This window comes from Protomyctophum bolini (assembly GCF_963924005.1).
Source record: "Protomyctophum bolini genome assembly, chromosome: 9".
Lineage (NCBI taxonomy): Eukaryota > Metazoa > Chordata > Actinopteri > Myctophiformes > Myctophidae > Protomyctophum > Protomyctophum bolini.
This window is the reverse complement of record NC_137870.1, coordinates 16,493,195-16,512,339: the sequence shown is the minus strand read 5'-3', so window position 1 is coordinate 16,512,339 and position 19,145 is coordinate 16,493,195. Positions and strand designations below refer to the sequence as shown.

At 42.4% G+C, this 19,145-nt stretch overlaps 1 protein-coding gene across 1 annotated transcript in view; it reads left to right on the top strand.

Annotated features, from left to right (window-relative positions):
- Positions 1 to 11,619, top strand: part of cwf19l2 (CWF19 like cell cycle control factor 2) — a 43,182-nt gene extending 31,563 nt beyond the window's left edge. Inside the window, exons 12-19 of the mRNA XM_080773144.1 lie at positions 1,131 to 1,259; positions 2,723 to 2,860; positions 6,762 to 6,974; positions 7,414 to 7,530; positions 7,887 to 8,042; positions 9,552 to 9,632; positions 9,771 to 9,872; positions 10,032 to 11,619. Of these exons, the coding sequence (XP_080629270.1) occupies positions 1,131 to 1,259; positions 2,723 to 2,860; positions 6,762 to 6,974; positions 7,414 to 7,530; positions 7,887 to 8,042; positions 9,552 to 9,632; positions 9,771 to 9,872; positions 10,032 to 10,172 (1,077 nt within the window). The 3' untranslated portion in view covers positions 10,173 to 11,619. The remainder of the gene's footprint in view (positions 1 to 1,130; positions 1,260 to 2,722; positions 2,861 to 6,761; positions 6,975 to 7,413; positions 7,531 to 7,886; positions 8,043 to 9,551; positions 9,633 to 9,770; positions 9,873 to 10,031) is intronic.
- The last annotated feature ends 7,526 nt before the right edge of the window (positions 11,620 to 19,145 follow it).

Sequence of the window (19,145 nt, the reverse complement as noted above, 5' to 3'; positions counted from 1 at the left end):
GTGGTGCAATTCCGCGTGGGGGTCCCCGGAAATTCCAGGACCACGGCCAGGGTGCCGGGTCGGTTCCGGCGAGCCACCCACGTCCGAAACGGTAGAGAAAAGTGAGAGTTACCATGTGGGGGTCCCTCTGCTGTACCCTCTACTGTACTGTCACTGTACTGTACTGGCACACCCGAAATCATCATATATACAGTTAATGTGTGCGTTTGTGTGTGTGTTAGGTTGCGCACAGGTGATGAAAAACAACCATGTTGTTTTCGTGCTCGGACCCACCCAGCCACACACAGCTCCGTAAGGGAGTGGTTGCACCACTCAGAAATAAAAATAATAATAGCCGATCTACAAGCTCACAAACATGTTTTGACCTTGTATATCGGCTATTTCTTGTACTTTAAGTGTGATACTGTAGTATGATGAAGTAGGCCATTAATCGAGATACAAGGTTTCTGTTCAACAGAACAAAAGAAGAAATGGTCATGCTCCTGGCCAGTGTACTAGGACAATAACACAATGGTTCATTGTCCCTGTGAGAGGACATTCTTTCCACAGTCTTGTGCAGGCGTTGCATGTACACTTACTTATCCAGTAAACGCAACATATACATGAACAAAGCTCATACAGGGTTTCTGCATGACAGTGACAATATTGTGTCTCCATATTTTATTTTATCTTTTTGTTTTTCCATAAATATTATGAAGGAAAAAAAGATGAGTGCACACAAAAGCCTCCACAAAATTCCCCTTTAACTACAGAAGGACTTTTCTTCATCAAATGCTTTGTCCCTCATGCCCTGCATGCACTGAACAACGCTCCACCTCCCATAGAATCACATTGTGTTTATCATGCCTGCTGATATTGTCATTGTTGAGTGTACTGAACTTTCTAGGAAATGGGGGAATAAATAACGTTCCAAATTAATCCAATGTAGTTATTACAAGATTATTATTATTATTATTAAGATTTTTCTAAAATAGCAAAAGTATCACATATTGAGCTTGTAGATAAAATGTAATAGATAAAATAAAAAATAAAAAATTGAAATATTGGCAAGCTGTTTCTGGGTACATGCTACTACGCTAACGTAGCGTGGTGTCAGTACTGACCTCTGTGTGTTTTTGATGGCATGTCAGGTCCCGGGACGCTCCGAGGAGGACCAGGACGTGCTGCTGTTCAGAACGGACCACTCAGGTCGCGCCTGGCCAGTCAACGCCCCGTCGGCAACGCAGGAACCTCACGGAGGTCGACGCAAGAAGAAAATGGTAATGCCCCGCCCCCGAAAGAGACGGGAGAGAGTACGGATGGGACCATTATGGAAATGACACATCACCATTATAGTGGTAGAAATAATTCGCTTAAATATGCTTAAAACTTTATATGACCCTTTTGTTAACCACGTGAATCCTCAGTATTCTTATTCGCCACAAATAGATCTGCTATTTTGGGCGAATGGATTTGTGTAGAGTGAATTGAGGGCGTACCAGTTACCAAATGTGCTATTTACAAATTACATGTCCGCTTTCTCAAGTATAGAGGGTTTAACTGGTACTACATTTTCAGCTCAACAAAAGCCAGTTGATCCTAGTGTACCAGTAAGATGCCTAAGGGCGAGAAGCGTTCACGCATCCGCCTCGTTGACGGCAGACTGCTGGGCGAGTGCTCACGGTCAGATTTGCAACTCAATGGCTGGAAAATGGAAATTAATAGTTTACATAGCATGCTTAATGATTAAATCTGGTTTCAGTATTAAGGTTATTTTTGCAGTCAGTTTGTATTGGTGGTGGGGAGGGGGGGCGGGGGTCGCGAGACATGGCCAAAGCATTTCCGGGGGTCCACAGCCAAAAACGTTGAGAACCCCTGTCCTAGGCTATCACTGTTCTCTCTTGCATTCTATTTGTGTTTTTGTTTATTAACATGGTTACTCATCTTATTTTGATCTCACACTTGTAAACCTCTCTGAATAAGAGCGTCTGCTAAATGTGTAAATTAGAGAGAGAGAGAGAGAGAGAGAAGGGGATGGTGGGATTTGTCTCTGTCTGAGTCTCTTGTCTAGCTTCTTGTTATTAGGCATTCATCAGAGTGTGTAATGACACCAGAGCGTGTGTGGTGTGGTGTGGTGTGTGTGTGTGTGTGTGTTCTGTCTCATCTGGTCTGACAGACATAGCCTGTACACACACACACACACACACACACACACACACACACACACACACACACACACACACACACTCTCTGTCTCTCACATCGGTTTCCATTTTTTAACTTTTAACTTCTCTTCTTTTCCTTCTCTCTAACTGGATTATGCATGTGTGCGTGTGCGAGTATCTCGCCCTCTCTCTCTCCCTTTCTCTCTCTCTCTCTCTCTCTCTCTCTCTCTCTCTCTCTCTCTCTCTCTCTCTGTATGTCTGCCTAGCTGTGTCTCTCCTCCACCAACACCAACCTTCTCCTTTTTCTCATTCCTCTCTCCCCCTTCACTAACTTTACCTCATTTTAACTCTTTATCACACAAACCTCTTATCTCCAAATTCTAACTTTGTGGGGGTTTTTTTGTGCTCCAGACAAGTGACTTTTGTGCCGGGACAAGTGAATGGGAAATGTGCCTCAAAAGGTTAATCTCAAGCCCTGGGTTAGGTGATTAAGGTTAGGTGATAGATAGGTGATTAAGACATTGTACACATGATCACCTCTCTCTCTCTCTCTCTCTCTCTCTCTCTCTCCGATGCAGATTGAGACTCATGTGGACGGCGAGCGCGTGCGCTACTTCCAGGATGATGACAGCGTGGGTCTGCGTGACTTGGTGAGGAGAGAGAAGATGAGCACAGCACAGGACCAGAACGCCCTCTACTCCCGCATGGCTGCCAAGGTATGCATCTGAACACATCCTGAGTCAGACAATGTTGGACACCATGTCACTGAGGTGGAAGCAGTACTGAACACGGTCTCCGTTTTAACCACTGAGCTAATAGAGACGGTGTGCTTGCTCAGGGGAGAAATATCATTTCGAATTTCAAGTAAAAGTGAGCAAATAAAGGGCTCTTTATTTATTTTCTTAATTCATCAAACCTTTTGGAAAATATCTGATCTATAAGCTGACGTCTTTGACCATGTAGTTCATCTATTTTAGAAGTTTCCCAAGTACAACATGGGTAACTACTAACTACAGTAAAACTACAGTAAAGCTGTCAAATAATTGTAGTGGAGCAAAAGGAACGATATTGATCTCGGAGATGTAGCCTAGTGGAGTATCAAAAAATAACTAGTAAAGTAGTAAAGTAAATAATTCAGTCTAAATTGTACTTACTGTAAGTACAGTATTTGAGTAAACATACTTAGTTACTTCCCACCACTAATAAACCTTCAAGGACTGACATGGATCTGTGCCAAACCTGGCAACTGCAGTGCTGGACCCAAGAGGGGGATGTTTGCCAAAACTCACTAGCCTATTGGATGGTTTAGCCAAAATCCCACAAATGTGTGCCACCAGTTATACCCAAATATGGAGATCCACACATATGTCATCACGACCTGATGTTGTGTTCACACGGGCAGACGTAACGACGCAAAGACTCACTGTGAGTTGATTTGGAGCAGCTACATGCATCCTTGCATCTTTGCAACGTCATGTCGCTGGTTTCCCAATATTTATACTTATTATACACAGTGTCTCACTCTGAAATAAGCTGATCTACAAGCTCACATTTGATGCAGCAAAACACTCCCTAGTATGATTATTTGTATCTCCAAAAATGTATTTGCTTATTTTTATTTTTTTGAAATGTTCTCTAATTTATTCTAAATGTAATTCTTTAAAATTATAAATATATATTATTATTATATATATATTAGAAAGAAAACTACGACAGAATATGAGCTCTGGGCAGGACAATATGGATATGATACGATACAACTTTGTTGTCAGCTTGCATTGAATTTTGTTTTGTGTCCATGACATCACCGTTCAAGATGCAGACAATACATTGCAAAAGATAAATTACAGGACACAAATCACAGAAGCAGACAGGAACAAGAACAATAGAACATATCCTCTTGGTTTACCGACTGTTTAAAAGCAGAACAGACTGGTGTAGAAAATAGTTCTTTAGCCTGTTTTTCTTATATTTAGGGACTCTGCCTCATGGAGGCTCTGGGCAGGACAATATGGATATGAGCTCTGGGCAGCACTATAGAGCGTCGCCGCCCCCTCGAGACCCGGAAAATAAATCCCTGTTAATTTACCTCATAGACTTTTCAGAAAGTATTTATTTAAAGACGTTTACGCCGCGGACAAAGCCAACTCTTGTAGTGACCAATCATGACAACAAACAAAAATTTTCGGGCCAAACAAAGTAGAAAAAACCGGCAGGTTACAACACTTTTTTTGTTGTTTTTCTTCTTTGTAATTATTTGTTTGGTCCAAAATAATGTTTGTGTTGTCATGATTTTTTCACGACAAGAGTTGGCTTCGTACGACGCTTAAAAGGTCTTAAAAAATAATAAATATGTTTTGAAATGTCTATGGGAAAAATGCATTGGGATTCATTTCCTGGGCCTGGCGTCGTCATGAAAAGGGGCAGGACTGCGACGCTCTATATGGAGGTAGATGAAGTCAGACTTATAGCATTCTGGGAATTGAAATGTGAAATTTGCCTGTACGTATATATTGAAATGTATTTAAAGGATAGCCCCTTGAGATGCGTCATCTCGTTTTAGAGGGGGTCCTCATGTCTGTCTGTCTCTGCCTATATGTATCTCTGTCTCCTCTGTTGCCTCTGTCTGTCTCATTATCTGTCTGTCTGTATGCATCTCTCACACAAAAAAGTGTGTACAATGTACATATACTTTATACACACATGCTGTGCCTACAACCCTGGGACACTAAAAATACACAGTGTGTTGCCATGGCGAGGCATCTGTAAATATACCAGCTCTAATCACTGCTATAGTGATTCCATCTCGCCATCGTATCGTTGCTGTCGGCCAGAAACCTTGTATCTCCATATTCTAACTGGTTCGTAAATTAACGCCCTACTTGAACATACTACTTAATTTTGCTATTTTTTTAATCCTGAAAAGTAACAGTTTTGCACATTATGGGGTTTCCAGTCCACCCGACATACTGTAGATGATATATTATCTTGTTTGTCCAAAATTCCAAAAACACGTGAGCTTGTACATTTTCACAGTTTTCTTGTAGATCAGATTTTTTGTTTTGCTACTTTTGAAACCTTTTTCAAGTGGTTATGGGTGTCTATGGGTTTTATATTATTTAACTAATGACCAAAGTGTTAACAAGAGTTTGTGACTAAAATAATAACTACCGGTATATTGGATTAATTGGAAAACAGGTTATTTCTTTTCCCTATTCATTGAAAAGTAACCGTTTTTGGACATACAAGGTTTCCACCCGGCAGTGCTGATTATAGGTCTATTGCTCCATTACACCATTATCAGTGTAATCTCTCGATCTGTCTGTCGTCTGTCCTTCTGTTCAAACTGAAAGGGTTAGCCAGGTGCCCGTTGCTCACTGCAAACTTTGTGTCACTCTATGAGCTTAATCTTGAAAATGTAACTCAAATTGCTTCTGGGGGTCCCTGGAACAAAATATCTTAAAAACCCAGTGAAAAAAACCTCTGCGTTATTTGTCGGGAAATACGTCCTTGACATGAAAAGGTTTGAGAACCACTGACATGGAAACAAGTTTTTCAGAAAACTGTTAGGACAGCCTATGTAGAGAGTACACACACACCATGCTTGCTGGCTACTCTCTACATGCTGCCTGGTTGCCACGGTGACAGTAGTTGTGACGTAGAAACGGACACCGAGCCGCCAATACTCTGCATGCTGTCTCACACTGTTGATCACACACATAAACACACCGAGGGCCTCCCCTGTGTTGCATATGAACCAAATGAGAATACATCTAGCTGAAAGCAGGATTTATAATATAAATCCTTCTGAGCAGATAGATGTGTTATTCCTGCCAGATGGCCAGAACAGCTAAAGTCCATCGACTCCATCCGTCCTCGGTCCGCCTGTCCGTTAACACAAGTTAATTGATTGTAGAACAGCTTCCCTCCCAATAACAAGTTACATTTTCATTGATTAATTTGTTTTTAATACGTTTTAAGTAGAGATGTCCCAATACGGTATCTGTATCGGGGAAAGTATCGGTATCTGCCCTTATTTGTCATATCGGTATCGGTGAATATGCCAGTCTAACCGATCCGACACAGGGCTAAGGGGTTGACACTATGGCAATTAAATAAAATGTGGCATGTAGAGTTTGTTTTGGAGTTGTCCAAATTACAACTGCACATTTGAGTGAGGAGTATGCTATAAACACAACACAAGATATATAGCTAGATAGCTATAAACACAATACGAGATCACAACACTGGTGTCGGTATCGGATCAGCTAACACAGAAATTGTGGTATCAGGACCTCATCGGAAACTAAAAAAGTGTATCGGGACATCACTAGTTTTAAGACTTGGCAATCCCAAGGAAGCTCTGAGAAGGAAGAGAAGTGGTCACGTGACTGGGCTGCGCCATGACACTTTCAGGACACTTTCATGGGAGCCAAACTCACACCAGAAGTGCAATGAATACATGGCAGTGAATGGAGCTCATTTCTGCCCGACAGCAATGACTTTCCACAACCCTCCCGTCCCTTTCTCCAACTTATGTTCATATCACCTCCCCTTTTCTCTTGCTCTCTCTGTACTCCTCCCCTCTCCTCCCCTCTCCTCTCCTCCACCTCTCAGATGATGGGGAAGACCGATGGAGACGACTACACCCTTGATGACATGTTCGTGTCAAGCTCGGCGCAACGGGAAGGTGAGGGCCGAGACGAGGAGAGGATGAGGAGCCAGGCCATCGCGGAGCACCGCAAGCTGGCCGCCACCATGGACAAGTGCCCGCACTGTTTCAACAGCCAGCAGCTCCAGAAACACCTCCTAGTGGCAATCGGGAGCAAGGTACAGTACGCAGTCACCACACAGTGCATGGATTCACGGCTGAGTTCAGTCATCTGGACTCCATAGAAGCCAGCATGTCTGATATGGAAGCATCAGTGGCGGCTGGTGGGGTTTCCCCCAGGTTTTGCTACACCAAAAATTAAGCCAACATGTATTAGTTATCACACTCGTTTATGTTGGTAGGCCCTGCCCTAGTAGTCATTCATTTGTGAAAGACAGTTTCGCTAATATCGCCACTACATGTTGAAACAGGACGGTACACTGGAACAGAATTAGATCAAAGACTATGTGGCTATTGTGATCTTTATGAAGTTGAGGATGAAGTCCACTTTCTGTTGTACTGCCCTTTTTTATCATGATTTAAGAAAAGCACTCTTTGACAAGTAGAGCACAACATTATTAAAGGTTGATGTCCTCACAAACCTGTGTGTGTGTTCAGGTGTACCTCAGCCTCCCTGCGGGGGTGTCAATGACAGAGGGACACTGTCTCATCTGTCCTCTGCACCATCACTGCTCTGCCACCGGATTGGACGAGGATGTTTGGTCAGAAATGCAGGTTGGCCAATCAGCATGTGACTCTACTGGCACCTTTCACACATGTTTGTGCTGTCATGTTCATATGATTACATACATACATACATACATACATACATACGTGTACATACATACGTGTACATACATACCGTAGGGCTGTCATTATTATAGTAATAAGTAGTTAGAATGAGTGTGATGCTAAATTATATGACCTACTTTTGCTGGGGACCACCTTCCTATTTCTTCCAGCAAAGATTGTATGCTCTTGGGAGGAACGACATCTGGTGCCTCTGCGTGTGATTCACAGGTTGTGTGAGTGTCCTCCCTATTCCTTCGAGACTACTAGTTTGGTCTGATTGGTGTTGTATGTGTTCTCAGCTGTTCCGGCGTGCGTTGGTGCGCGTGTTCGAGGCCCAGGACCTGGACTGTGTGTTCATGGAGACTCACATGAACCCACGCAGGAGGCAACACATGGTGCTGGAGTGTCTCCCTCTGCCCAGAGAGCTGGGGGACATGGCCCCCATATTCTTCAAGGTAGGTGTGTGTGTGTGTGTGTGTGTGTGTGTGTGTGTGTGTGTGTGTGTGTGTGTGTGTGTGTGTGTGTGTGTGTGTGTGTGTGTGTGTGTGTGTGTGTGTGTGTGTGTGTGTGTGTGTGTGTGTGTGTGTGTGTGTGTGTGTGCGTGTGCGTGTCTTCTATTCTACGTCTGAGCATGGTATTGCCCCGCTTGCCTCTGATTGGCCTCCCGACACTTCCCGTCTTACCACACTTACTCCGTGGTGGGAAATAATACAAGAGAATGACAGAGTGCAGCCTTGTAACTTTTTGTAGAAGAGACAAACTAATATTGTTTATGCCATTTGCTTTGATTGAATAATTGATCACGTGCCATGATATTATTTTGATTTGGGTGTGTCTAAATAAAGTGTTGATTATTGTGTAATTTATTTGTATGTGTAAACTTGAAACATTGTACTGTAAATAGGTCTCTTTTCCCTTGAACTTTATCTTTTTTAGTATAATAGTATTAGTTTACTATAATTACATTAATACATGATAATCAACACTTTATTTAGAACACACCCAAATCATATTACGGCGTATGTGCAATTATTGAACATGTACGCCTCGCGTCAGACTATCCAGCATAATATAGCTATCCACATCGGAGGAAAGTCTGATAAGATGGTAGGCCAATCGGAGGCAGGCGGGGCGTTACCATGTCTATGCTCGGACGTATAATAGAATCACGCGGGGTGCATACTTAGTTTAGACTAGTCATTGGTTAGGCATGGGTTAAGGTTAGGTTTAGGTGTGCTGCCCCGTGGTAGGTTAGGGTTAGGGTGAGGATTTGAGATAGGTTGTAGTTGTAGGACTAATGACTCGTCTAACCAAATTACTAGTCTAAACCAAGTAACTGTCTAAACTAAGTACTGCACCCGAATCACGTGTGTGTGTGTGGTTCTTCTGTCCTGACAAGTGAGGACATATGGATTATTTCACACCAGTTACACATCTGACAAGAGCAGTTACTAACGGAAGCATATTGGGGGTTTTTAGCAAGATCTTGGGGGGCACTACCCACATGTTTAGCTGTCTTCCTCATTTCTACAATCCTCGAGTTATACCTCATTGTAAAGATGACTAATCAATGATAACAACAATATAAAATACCAATTGCTTGGTATTATTGAAGGGGAGAAATAATGACCAAAGTTAAGTTTCCCATCTTTTCTTTTAGGTGTTGAGTAAGGAAATAATTCAGGTTGGGATATAGTTTAGGATTAGTCATTTAGAGGTTAGGTTTAAGGTTGAGGGATAGAGTTATGAATCGTGATTATGCTTGATTTATAGTACTAGCTGCAACACGTTGTAAGCTTGTTTATCACAGCACTGGCGTGCAACTGACCATATGTCGAGCGTTTGGGTTAAATATGGCAAACAAAGGGAATTCAGGCATTCATAATGTGTGTGTGTGTGTGTGTGTGTGTGTGTGTGTGTGTGTGTGTGTGTGTGTGTGTGTGTGTGTGTGTGTGTGTGTGCAGAAAGCCATCCTGGAGAGTGATGAGGAGTGGGCCATGAACAAGAAGCTGGTGGAGCTCTCAAAGAAAGATATCCGCCAATCTGTGAGTTTTTTACTAATCTACAAATATACAAAACTAGTCTACAAATTCTGAGCTGCATTTATAAAGAGGCTTCTGATAACGTGTGTGTGTGTGTGTGTGTGTGTGTGTGTGTGTGTGTGTGCGTCCGTCCGTCCACAGGTTCCTAGAGGTCTGCCCTACTTTGCCGTTGACTTTGGCCTCCAGGGCGGCTTCGCTCATGTTATTGAGAACGAACAAAAATTCCCTCACTACTTTGGGAAGGTCGGTGCCCAGGCCTATACGCAACCATTTTACCATCGCTTTGTATTTGTTTGTTTACACGAGTGGTTTTCAACCCTTTTCATATCAAGGTATCAATTATTTATTCGACATTTGAGCCACAGACTGACTCTCTTTCTCTCTGCGTCTCTCTCCCATCAGGAGATAGTAGGAGGGATGATGGACCTGGAGCCCAGGCGTTGGAGAAAGCCCATCAGACAGAACTTTGACGACCAGAGGAAGAAAGTCCTTCAGTTCGCACAGTGGTGGAAACCATACGACTGCACCAAGACACATGACTAGCTGATGACACACAGTTGTATAGCTCTCATCACTGAAGCGTACCATAGTGTAAATATTTTTGAGTGGTGCAACCACTCCCTTACGGAGCTGTGTGGGTGGCTGGGTGGGTCGAAAACAGCACGAAAACAGCATGGCTGTTTTTCACTACCTGTGCGCAACCTAACACACACACAAACACACACGCACATACGTATGAATAGTTTATATGATGATTTTGGTTGTGCCAGTACAGTACAGTGACGGTACAGTAGAGGGTATACAGTAGAGGGACCCTCACACGGTAACTCTGTCATTTCTCAACCGTTTCAGACATGGGGCGGCTCGCCAGATTCGGTCCGGACCCCTGGGCGCGTTACTGGGGGTCTGGATGTTTTGGGGACCTCCCCGCACGGAGTTGCACCACTCACTTCACACAGGTGTGATTTTTTATATTTTGTGTTAAAGCCACAGTCTGTTAGGTTTATGTCCTGTAGGCTGTAGCCATAGGGCTAGGCTTTATATTGGTATAACTGTATATCAATATCATAATATGAGATCAGATATTATCTGGGATTTTTGGATGTAGTGTTATGGTTGTATAAAAGAAAGTTGTAATCACCTAATGGTAGGGTAAGTGATATTATTTTATTATGTGTTAAATAGCTCTGTATCTTGATAGTAATCGTTGCTAGTGTTTTTTCAGTAACTGAAGTCTCCTTGTTTCTCCAGCTCTTTATCAAACAAAAAACTATTTTTCACGTCAAGATACCAATTTTAAACAAGTGAATTCAGAAGTGATGACACAATAAATGAGCACACAATTAGAACTGTAAGCTGATAAATGGGTACTGTCCTGATTGGCTGGAAACGTTGACGTGCAGTCTACCATACAGATGGGTCTAAATAAAGTTGTATTCATTTCACTCGAAAGTGTGGATTTCAACTTTAACCCCTCGTCCACTGGCCACTGCCATACTAACTGAAATCTTAAAACTGTTTTTTTCTCTTTTCCCAGATTGAGGTTTTTGGTCAAACGGCAATGTTAACGGCTCATAATTAAAGTGTCACTGCCTTGTGGTTACAATATTAACATTTCGCGTGATTTATAATGAGATTGCAGCAAAAATGTGCCTAGCCCATTTAGCTTCCGGTTCAGAGGTCGTGAATATAAGATCTCTGGCTGAAAAGACCTCTGCAGGGAACGGACTACAGACTGAAACAATTCTGTTGTCTTATGTTACTCTTGACCTGGTTTGAATGTCCAGAGAGAGAACCCTGTGCAGAAACTACTTCCAAATGTGATTAGACACTAAAACCCCAGCATCCGTATTGTGGGGAAAGCTTTTGCAGAAAATTGCCAATTGACAATGACAAGCCCCCAACGTGCCACACTTCACCGCCATAATACTAATAATGTTTAAATCCATGAACCTGTCTTTACTTTGTTATTAAAAGGTGTTGACTTGAATGAATTGTTGAATTCATGAATGGCAAATACTTTAAAACAGTGATTCTCAAACTGTGGTCTGAGTGGTCAAAAGGATGTTTCCAGTTGGTTCCATTTTTCTATAAGTTCACACACTGGTCAGTAGTGAGTCAGTAATTATTGCATCAGTATAGTGTATGCTGCATCTCCTGCAGCTCATTCATTGTAGAACGAACCGAGTTTGACTTACAAAACTTGACAGTTGTTCATGTCGGCTTGTCACTGCACAGTTTCACACTTCAACTGTTTCTCACAGTTTATCTGTCTGTCAGTTTATATGTCTCTCTGTCTGTTACACATTATCTCTCTCACTCTCTCTCATATATGATGTATGTATTGTAAACTCCCCAGGGTGCTTCTATGTACTGTGCTCTAAATCATAGCGTCGTTATCAGGGAGGCCGTCTGAGGGACTCTCATAGGAATAAAACTCCTACAGTCCACAGCCAAAGTTAACAATAATGTCTTGTGTGGTATTTTCCCTGAATATATCTTTGACAAACGAGCTGTGATAATGGGTCATATAGGCATTAGCTCCTGTAAGCGCCTCCCTATCACTGGAAAGGCTTTCCAACATAAACACAATGAACAAAAAAGAAACGAAAAATGAGCCATCCTGTCTTTTTTTAACAGCTTGACCTCAACAGTCTCTATTCTGAGTACGGTAAGTACTTTATTTATATGGCACTTCAGAGAGACCTCACAAAGTGCTTTACATACACCGAGTTAAAAAACAACGTATTAAAGCAGAACAGAAAAAGCCTGTACAATAAGTAATCAAAAGCAGATAACACAAGCATGGAAGTGGAGTAAAGTCATAACGTCTGCAAATGCTCCTTAAAATATAGCGTTTTGAGCTCACAATGCACCGGAGCACGCTCGTGGATCTGCTATTTTTGGTTTGGAGATTTGGTGTGATAAAATCCAAGAGTTGCAACACAGGTCTGTTTTTTTTTTACTAAGAATAGATGGTTTAAGTGGATAATCCCTGATGTATTATTAGTCCCCCTTGTACAGCCGTATTACTGCACTGCATCCTTTTAGTAAAGCTCACTGCAATTACAACAAGAGATGTTGAGTAAAAATTGTTTGTGTCAAGGGTCCCCCAAATTGATATAGGCAGACTTACCATTGGGCTAGGGTGGGCTGCAGCCGGGGGGGGGGGGGCAAAAACAATTCATTTATTAATATGATTTGAAATAGTTAATTATTGCAATCCAATTCAAGTGAAATTTATGTTTAGTTATTGTATATGTATTATTATGGTTAAACATTGAGAGCTTCTGCTCTGCTGTCTGCACGGGCTCTGCTGTCTGTCTGCATGGGTGATGCTGTGGGAAGCCCTAAAGCCTGCCATGCATGCACAGTGGTCTGTCTGTCTGTCTCTCTCTATCTCTTTTGGGGGGCTGGTGGGTACCTTAAAATTACACCAAAATTAAAATAAACTATTGCACTCTGTCAAGTGCCTACTTGCTTGTTGCACATATGGCCTACTGGTGCGCAAGCAGCGCGCACGCAAGTACTGTCGACCGCTACAAACTGTCAAATCTCAGCTTCTCTGTGAAAGAAGAACATGAATTACCTTCATGTTCTTCTGTTGAAGAACATGAAGGTAATTCTATTTAAGCATTTCAAATTAATTATTTTGTTACGTAATTAACAATCAATTACGTAATGTAATTAATATGGATGAGTGACGGCTGTTGATGGTGACGTATATGTCTATCAGTGTCTGGTGGATTAGAGGAAATGCCTCTATGTATATGTCATTTGTAAATTGATTAGCGGTATACTGTGGTTACTTTGCATATTCCCGTTTGATGTGTATGTATCATAGCAGCATATGACGTCATTGTATAACTGGTACAACTAGCTCTCAATGATGACGTAATAAAGATGTGGATTAGGACCCAATGCCAGGGTGTAATTGGTTTCCGATGGTGACGTAATGACGATATGTTTTAGTGTCGGGAGGATTAAACTTGCAGGGAAAACATTCAGTTTATTGTAACCTGTGGTTATCTCAGTGTTTGTCACTTGTATGGCCTCTCCAGTGCTGGCACTCTTCTGTCTGAATCTGAGCTGCTGAACCAGAACAGGGCTCAGCCCTTCAGTTTAAGAAGGGGGGGAAGGTGCCAAGTACTGTTGAGGAGTAGGGGTGTTTCACAATGTCGATGAGCAAAGTATTTCTATTATCTGGGGAAATGAATGCAAACCCAAATGATGTTTAGTCTAAAATAGAACATCTATTTATTGGGTTACTTATTCATGTTCAGCTGATATCTGTGAGCTTGTAGATAAGCTGTGTAGATTGAATTGCTTCTCTGTTGGTGGTAGGATCCTCTCCTATAAAAGGGAGACTGCAGGCAGAGCTAGACAGTTATGCTCGGGCAGCCATCATGCTGACAGCCCAGTGAGAGAGCTGCTAGGGCCCATTTCATGGGCATAGCCTAGTTCAGTTTTGTTATTTTTGAGTAATTTATTTTGGATTTTTGGCCAGTATTATTTTTCTTGATATTTTTTCATTATCATTATCTGCACTGGAGCTGGAGTTGGGAGAAATAAAATCCGCTGACTGTTTTTGGAGCCTTGGCCCTCGGGCAACTTTACAGCCCCTATGTACAGTATACATGTATACCATATCAAGCACAAGTAGTCATTGAGTCATAGACTACGCATGAGTGACGGCTTTCGATGGTGACGTATATGTCGATCAGTGTCGGGTGGATTAAAGGAAATGCCTCTGTATATGTATGTGTAATTTGTAAATTGATTAGCGGTATACTGTGGTTACTTTGCGTATGCCCCGTTTGATGCGTATGTGTCGTAGCTGCATATGACATTGGGGTATAACTAACTATAGCTCTCAATGATGACGTAATAAAGATGTGGATTGAAGGACCCAATGCAAGGGTGTAATTGGTTTTCGATGGTGACGTAATGAGTCTAATGACGATATGTTTTAGTGTTGGGAGGATTAAAGGTAATGCCCCTATGTATACATGTATGTAATCTGACACCTGGCACTGCCATATCCAGCACAAGTAGCCTAGTCATTACGTCATATACGCTGGCACGGCGCATACACATTAAACGGCGACATACGAAAACGAAAACTGTTACTTGCAGGCTCTGCTTGCGCAAGTAAATACCCCCTATATTTTGCTGTAAAGCTGGCAACTGCATTAGTGCACTATTAGTGGCTTTACTCTTTCTTTATTGCTCATCTCTCTTACTGTGATTTTATAGAGCACATTGTGAAATATTTTGCTGTAAAACTGCATTAGTGCACTACTGGCTACTAGTGCCTGCCTGCCTCTCTTTTGGGGGGGCTGGGTACCCCAAAATTACAGCTAAATTAAAACAAAATATTTTTTTTTCGGCCAACAGAAACGCACCGCACAGCCCAGGGGGCCCCTGAAACTTTGTCTAGCCCTTGGAAGGGTAAATCCGGCCCTGTCCCCACGGACCAACCCATCTGAAAAGGGTTTTGTGGCAGGGAACCCTAGAAGACCAGGTAAAAACATTTTCGATAGTTTTCAAACATGACTTGGCTCTGCTTGCCGCATTACTGACACTGTCCCTAACCTGCACGCGCAGAACCCACATAATCGGAATGCCACTCTGTCCCCATCTCGGACAGGAACAAATTGCAGGTTGAAAAATCCCTTAGCTTTGAACTCGGTTGAATCTGCACTTGGCTCGCTGATAAAATATCATTACACCTGGGTAAAACTAAATCCATCCTCTTTGGTTCAAATAGTAATCTCAGTAAGGCAGACGGCTTCACAGCTAAAGTGAGTGAAAATGTTACGCACTTTAGCTGCAAATAAATAACCACCATCAGAATTATTAAGGTTAGATTCTTAGCAGTCAGGGTACTGACTTATTTTGGTAACGGGTACGGCCGCCCCTTTTGGGATGGTAGACAGTAGCCTACAGCAACTTGCAATGGGCCTGGTCCACAAGATATACGCTATGTACCTATCCATACTGTTGATATTGTTAACTATTTAAACCATTTATGATCTGCTATTGCAATTAAAAATAAGTAAATGGTAGATTTACCAGTGATGTGCTATGATCTTGTATATCTGATCTTGTCCACTCAAGTACCCCTGGGGGTCCCCGCACCACACCTTGAGAACCACTGCTCTACCAAATTCGTTGTTGTGATCTTAATTCTTAAGTTGTAGATCTGCTATTTTTGACCACTGTCCCCATAATATGAAAGCTGGGGTTCAAATGGTTAACCGTTAACTGCTCTTGAAAAATCTGATTTATACGTATGCATGTGTTTATGTCCCAACCTTACGTTTGGGGCATGTATACTGTAACAGTGTTGAAGGGGGAGTTATTTATAGCACGCCATAACTGCAAGACGCACAGGTTCATGGCTAATGGACGTTGAATGGCAATGGAGTGATGTATGGTTATGGACACTTAGATGGCCCAAGGGGACGATTTATGACAGAACCAAGGGACACCATGCCACACTGTCTTCCCCTCTCTGTCTGTCTGTCTGTCTGTCTGTCTGTCTGTCTGTCTGTCTGTCTCTGCATTTGTGCGTAGGCAATTTGTCTTTGCTGCAGACACAAGGGTTGAAGCAGAACTTCTTTCCTTGATGCAAAAATGAGTGTGTGTGTGTGTGTGTGTGTGTGTGTGTGTGTGTGTGTGTGTGTGTGTGTGTGTGTGTGTGTGTGTGTGTGTGTGTGTGTGTGTGTGTGTGTGTGTGTGTGTGTGTGTGTGTGTGTGTGTGTGTGTGTGTGTGCACGTGCCTGTGCACCATGTTGGATTAATGTGAACGTGAATTAATCCTGGACAGCAGCTTTAGCTCAGTGATCTATGTGTTTGCTGTGAACCTTTCTTATCTCTGCACATTCCATGAGTTCACATGATTAAATGTTACTGGCTTTTTTGGGGGGTTTTTTATCCCACGATTTTGTAACACATTTTTCACCCCTGTGTCAATTATCTAATGTGATCCTGGGCTCTACACACCCTCCACCAACCTAGTCCCCATATGTGGGGGACATGGGGAGAGCAACGGACTTTAACTCATGCTTCCTTGGCTTCATGCCTGAGTGTCCATGTTGCTCCTTTACACCTGACAGGGGGGAGTTTCCCTGGTTGGACGTAGCGCGTGGAAGGAACACGTTATTCCAACCAGTTCCTTTCTCCTCCATCAGGCGCCCCGGCTGGCCAGGGGGAGGCAGTTTAGAGATCAGGATTACTGCATGTTTTTTGTGAGGGTATACCTATACCCTAGGGGACACAGGGAGAACATGCAAACTCCACACAGAAAGGCCCTTTTGCCAAAAGCATCTGGTTCTCAACCTATATGGGCTGGGGCCCACTAGTGGGTCACGAGGCTATTGAAAATAATTGGCAATATGCCAAGACTAATCATCAGTTTAGTTTAGTTTACTCAAGTGGGCAAACTTTCCCATCACATGTGTCTGAGCAAATCAATATTTCCTTCCTACACAAATATTAAATTCCAATGGAGAAAATCGGTATTTGTATGCTACACAAACATTAAATTCCCATGACAATAAATGGAGAATTTACGTCACATGTGTTTGAGCAAATCGTTATTTTTGTCCTATACACAAAGTTCCATTGACAATGAATGGACAATTTTACATCATATACGTAGACGTCATGATGATGTATGATAAGAGTGCCTCTCACTTCACACAGGTGTGATCTTTTTTTTCCTTTTTTACTTAAAGCAGTGGTTTTCAACCTTTTTGATATCAAGGTTCATTATGTATTTGCACCATTTGCGCCATGCTTGAAATAAATCGCGTCATGCAAAGCTTTTTTTTTTAGGGGGATAGTGAATCATAGTGTGTGTGATATGAAATGTCCAGTACCTCCCCAGTGCCTCCCCCAGTGCCACCCCAGTGTCTGCCCAGTGCCTGCCCAGTTTCCACCAAGTGCCTCCCCAGTGTCTGCCCAGTGGCTCCCCAGTACCTCCCCAGTGTCCCCCTGAGTTCCTCCCCAGTGTCTCCTCAGTGGCTGCAGTTTCTCCCCAGTGCCTCCCCAGTGTCTGCCCAGTGCCTCCCCAGTGTCTCCCCAGTGCCACCCCAGTGTCTCCCCAGTGTCTCCCCAGTGTCCCCCCAGTGCCTCCCCAGTGCCCTCCCAGTGCCCCTGCAGTGCCTCCCCAGTGTCCCCCAGTGCCTCCCCCAGTGCCTCCTCAGTGTCTCCAATAGCAATACAAGAGCAATAATACAAATTAATCTTAATGTATTAATCAAATTAATTAATTAATTAAAATTTTCGACGTGCGGCATTTGGTCCCCCCGTGCCCAGCACCATGCCAAGGCCTTTTCCTGGAGGAAACACTGATTTGGCATTTGAGCCACGAATACCATTTGACCAAAACTTTGAATATTTTGCTATTGTTGGATAAGATTTGGTCCAATTCCATTCTGTATTGATGTTGCTGTATTGATGTTGGTGCCATAGGAGAAGAAGTAGGTCGGGGAGTGGCTTATTGTGTAGACTTCTTGTAATGCAGATGTTTGGTTTAATTTTACACTCTCAAGAGTTAAAGATCTAGGGTCCATTTGGTTACCAACTCTCCATTTAGCTGGGGAACACCTGCTTGAGAACATTGGACAAATGATTTAAACTAAGGGATATTTCACTTTCAAACATGTTTGGGGTCATTTTAACATGTACTTGTCTGGGCTTTTGTGAGCACCCCAGACAAATTAATGAAAGAAATTAATTAAAAACAAAACGAAACATGTCCCCTCACACATTAGAAGGACACAAATCTGTCACCATAGAACCAAGGACAGGTGTTTTCCACAAATCTAACATGGTTAGTTTTGTCGTTATAATGGGTTTGCATAAGAAGTGGGCCTGTCTGATAAAAATGAATATCAAATATGTAAATACTGAATCAAGCAACTCACAAACTGTCTGGGGTCCTCACAAAAGCCAGAGTAGATGTTAAAATTACCCCAAAACATGTCTGAAAGTAAAAGTATCAATACCACAATGTAGTAATACTCCAATACAAATAAAAGTTGCGTCTTCAGCATTTGACTTCATTGAACGTATAAATGCATTGGCCTCAAATTACACTGAACGTAGGCCTATAGCAAAAGTATAATGTTGAATGCATGTCTGCTCCAGCCTTTATGCTCCTCATCAATCGTCTGTCGGGTGGAAACTTATGTCCAAAAAACTTCAGGATTCAAATTTAAAAGAATAAAAAATGGCAGATCTACAAGCTCAAAGCGCTGCGCGAAATCATGTGATCATGTAGGAAAAAAAGAAGACAAGAAAGGTTAAAATATGAGAAGAGGTTTCCGCCCGACAGCGGACAAAATGACAACTGTGATTAAATGACAGCACAAATCCTGCTTCATCTGTGAAGCACTCAACTCACTTCCTCCCTCTCGCTCCTGTACTTAGATTTCTTAGTTTTATGGATTTATTATAAATGTTCATGTCAGGTACTAATGATTTAATAAGTACAGCGTAAACCAT